The 3,355-nt window shown below is 43.4% G+C and overlaps 1 protein-coding gene across 1 annotated transcript; it reads left to right on the top strand.

The window, feature by feature from the left end:
• Nucleotides 1–325: 325 nt before the first annotated feature.
• Nucleotides 326–1,885, top strand: ADORA3 (adenosine A3 receptor). Its single transcript, XM_083444560.1, has 2 exons — nt 326–743; nt 959–1,885. Exons 1-2 carry the CDS (start codon nt 415–417, stop codon nt 1,581–1,583), a joined length of 954 nt encoding a protein of 317 aa, XP_083300686.1. The 5' UTR covers nt 326–414; the 3' UTR covers nt 1,584–1,885.
• The last annotated feature ends 1,470 nt before the right edge of the window (nt 1,886–3,355 follow it).

Here is a 3,355-nt window from a genome sequence, read left to right as displayed (position 1 = left end):
TTATCTTTATTTAAAGTACAGACCTTCAGACACACACACACATACACGGCTTGTGCCAGTATTCAGTTTCTTATCAATACTTCAAATATGGTTTTTTTTTGTTTTGTTTCATAGCAACTTGCCAAAGCAGGTTGGAATGTGTGAAGCATTAACAGGAACTATTTTTCTCTGTGGGTTCCCGCATGAGAGCTACTCTTTGAGAGACAGAGAACAGAGAACAGCTTGCTTACTTAACTTCTGCAATTCTACATGGTATCGGGAAGAGTTTTTTAAAAAAAGCCTTAGAAGCCTTAGATTCCAGCTCTCTTTTTTTAAAAGCCTTAGAAGCCTTAGATTCCAGCTCTTCTACATTGGGCTCTTGCTCTGTGAAGGCATCATATCTCAAAGCTGAAGAGGACCGAGAGAAGCTTGTCCATGAATACTTTGCACATTGTCTACATCATCGTTGAGGTGCTGATAGCAGTGACTGCCACCTTAGGAAATGCTCTAGTGATCTGCGTGGTGAGACGGATCCCAGCCTACCAGAACACCACTTTTTACTTTATCGTGTCCTTGGCACTGGCTGATATTGCCGTTGGGGTCCTTGTTGCCCCTCTGGCCGTTGTGCTGAGGCTGGAGGTTGTTCTCCACTTCTACGCTTGCCTTTTCATCTGCTGCATCTTGATGATCTTTTGTCACGCTTCCATCATGTCCCTGCTGGCCATTGCAACAGACCGATATCTGAGAGTGAAACTGGCCATACGGTGAGTACCACGAAGTCATGGCTGTGGATTTTCATTGGAAAAGTTACAATATACCCCATGCACCAAAATAATGTCATAGCACCTGTAATGCTCCTTGTGCTTTCTCCCAGCCTGCAGAAAATGAGAAAGACTGTGACAAATCATAGTATAGGGGTGGTGCTGCAAGCACAATCCCATCTGTAAAATATTTTAAACTAACCTGCTTTTTCAAATAGATACAAAGCAATGGTCACAAGGAGAAGAATCTGGGCGGCTCTGAGTTTCTGCTGGATTACTTCTCTGTTGGTGGGGCTTCTGCCCATGTTTGGATGGAACCTAAGGAAGCCTGAAAACCCCATCTACTTGAAGTGTTCTTACCCAAAGGTGATGAGCATGGATTACGTGGTGTACTTCAGCTTCTTCTCCTGGATCCTTGTCCCACTGCTGGTCATGTGTGCTCTCTACTCCGAGATCTTCAACATCCTCCAAACAAAGCTGAAACAAAATGCAACAGCCATGAAAGGAACACGGATTCTTTATGGGAGGGAGTTCAAGATGATCAAATCTTTGGCTCTGGTTCTCTTCTTGTTCATTGTGTGCTGGCTGCCTCTGCTCATTATCAACTCCGTCTCACATTTCTGCCAAACATGTCGTGTCCCCCTGCCGGTGTTAGATGTGGCCATCCTGCTCTCCCATGCCAATTCTTCCCTAAATCCCATTGTGTATGCCTTGAGGATCAAAAGGTTCCGAAAAATGTACATCCTGATTTTGAAAACCCATGTCTTCTGCCTGAAACAAGAACCAGACACATCTAAAATGGAGAACACGTCCTCAGATCAGGTGATAGAAGAAAGTATCTGAAAAAACACTGAAACAGTATTTCCTCACCAAAAGTCCTTGTTTTCTTCCTTCCACAGTGTGAGTATTTAATATGACTGAATAAGAGACTCCAAGATAGTTGGAACACTGTAAATTCCATGCCCTCCCACGTTTGTTAGATAACATTTGATTTCATTACTTTAATACTATGAAAAATGTAGGTCTGTTTGTTGCAGAATAAAGAAACCAATGAAAACAGGCCACTTTCATAGGTCTGGTGGCTAGTGTGGTCTATTAATTAATTTTTGAAACGTTAACTTCAAAGTTGGTATTGAAAATTACCAACACAGGTTGGGGCCTGGTTGTCATAGGGACTGCATTCTCTTTCCTATGTTCTCCATTCAACATCTGAGGTCCTTTTCCATCTCATTCTCCAACTGAAGCATGACAGGTGACCAGAAGCAGCAGAGCCTTTCCAGTTGTGGCACCAACCTTATGGAATGTCCTTCTCAGGGCAGCCCACGTAGCTCTCATCATTAAGCTTTTTTGTTTTTGTTTTTTTTTTTGCTTAATTTGCTGGTCCAGCAGACTGCTTTGGGAAGCTGACTGGTGGCTTTTCCCTGTTCTTCATGCCACTGTGATGGAGCAATGCCTTTTTTAAAATGGATTTTTGTTTCCAGCTTAGATACTTTAAAATATTAAGTGGTTTAGAAATGCAAAGAAAGATTGGCAAGGAGAAGCCACATCTTCTTGTCTATCCAAATGGGCTTTCATGTTCTCTGTTAGCAATTTTAGGAACCTGACCTCTCGGTTTCTCTCGTGCTCTGCCGTTCTCCTTCAGTTCCATTGGCATGTAACAAAGCTTATTGCGAACTAACCAGTTTCCCAGAACAAACCCTGGCTTAATTCACCATCCTTTTCATTACTGGTTGAATTTTGCTTGTACTGATGATGCTTAGTCTCTTTAGGGACGTAGTTTCAAATGCATGTCACTTCCTGATGTGCACATTGCCCTGTGGTGACTCATTTGTTTCATCAGAATAGGCGTCTCTAATAACCCTAATAACCCTTGTGACGTTTGCCCTCCTAGGCGGGTCATAAGGAAAGGGTTAAATGAGTGTGAAGTGACTGGCCAGTGGGAACCCAAGGGGAGGAGTTAGAGTTGGAGTTGTTGGGAAGTCAGTTGGGAGTTGGAGAAGGAAGAGGGAGGATAAGTCTGTGGGTTGGTCTAGTTTTGATGTGAGAGATTGAGAGAAACTGTTAGGAGGAGTCAGATAGACAGTTGGGATAATCAGTTAGAAGTTATTAGGAAGGTATAGGTCAGTAAAGAAACTAAGATTAAGAAACTGACAAGAAAAATTATCTGAAACCAAAACCTTGTTAATGCTTATAAAATAAACTTGCTTATTTGATTTAATGTTAACAACTGTCTGGACTCCGTGTGTACCCGAGTGAAACGGGTTGGTGGCAGCAGGGAAGCAATCACAGTGGTGGCACAGGGATCAACAGACAGTCAAACGTCCGGGGACCCCGTGTGATCGTCACAACCCTAAAGCTTCACTTACGACAGAGGCCTCATTCCCTTGTGAACAAGTTTCCAGGGTCCACATTCTAGCGGTGGGTGGGGCCAGTGGGAAAAGTGGGTGGAGCAATGGATATGACTCTTACCTATGTACAGTAGGTTACATTTCAGTCATGCAAAAACCTAGAGGGTTTTTACACACCCACACCCGCCTGCTTTATGACAGTTCAAGGACTCATTCCAGCCAGGCAAAAGCAGTCTAGGAGTTTATGGAGCACAGTCAGTGAGGGGG

The sequence above is a fragment of the Podarcis tiliguerta genome (genome assembly GCF_965153285.1).
Source record: "Podarcis tiliguerta genome assembly, chromosome: 6".
In the NCBI taxonomy this organism is placed as follows: domain Eukaryota; kingdom Metazoa; phylum Chordata; class Lepidosauria; order Squamata; family Lacertidae; genus Podarcis; species Podarcis tiliguerta.
The sequence above is the reverse complement of the archived record's forward strand: the minus strand, read 5'-3'. Positions and strand labels throughout refer to the sequence as shown.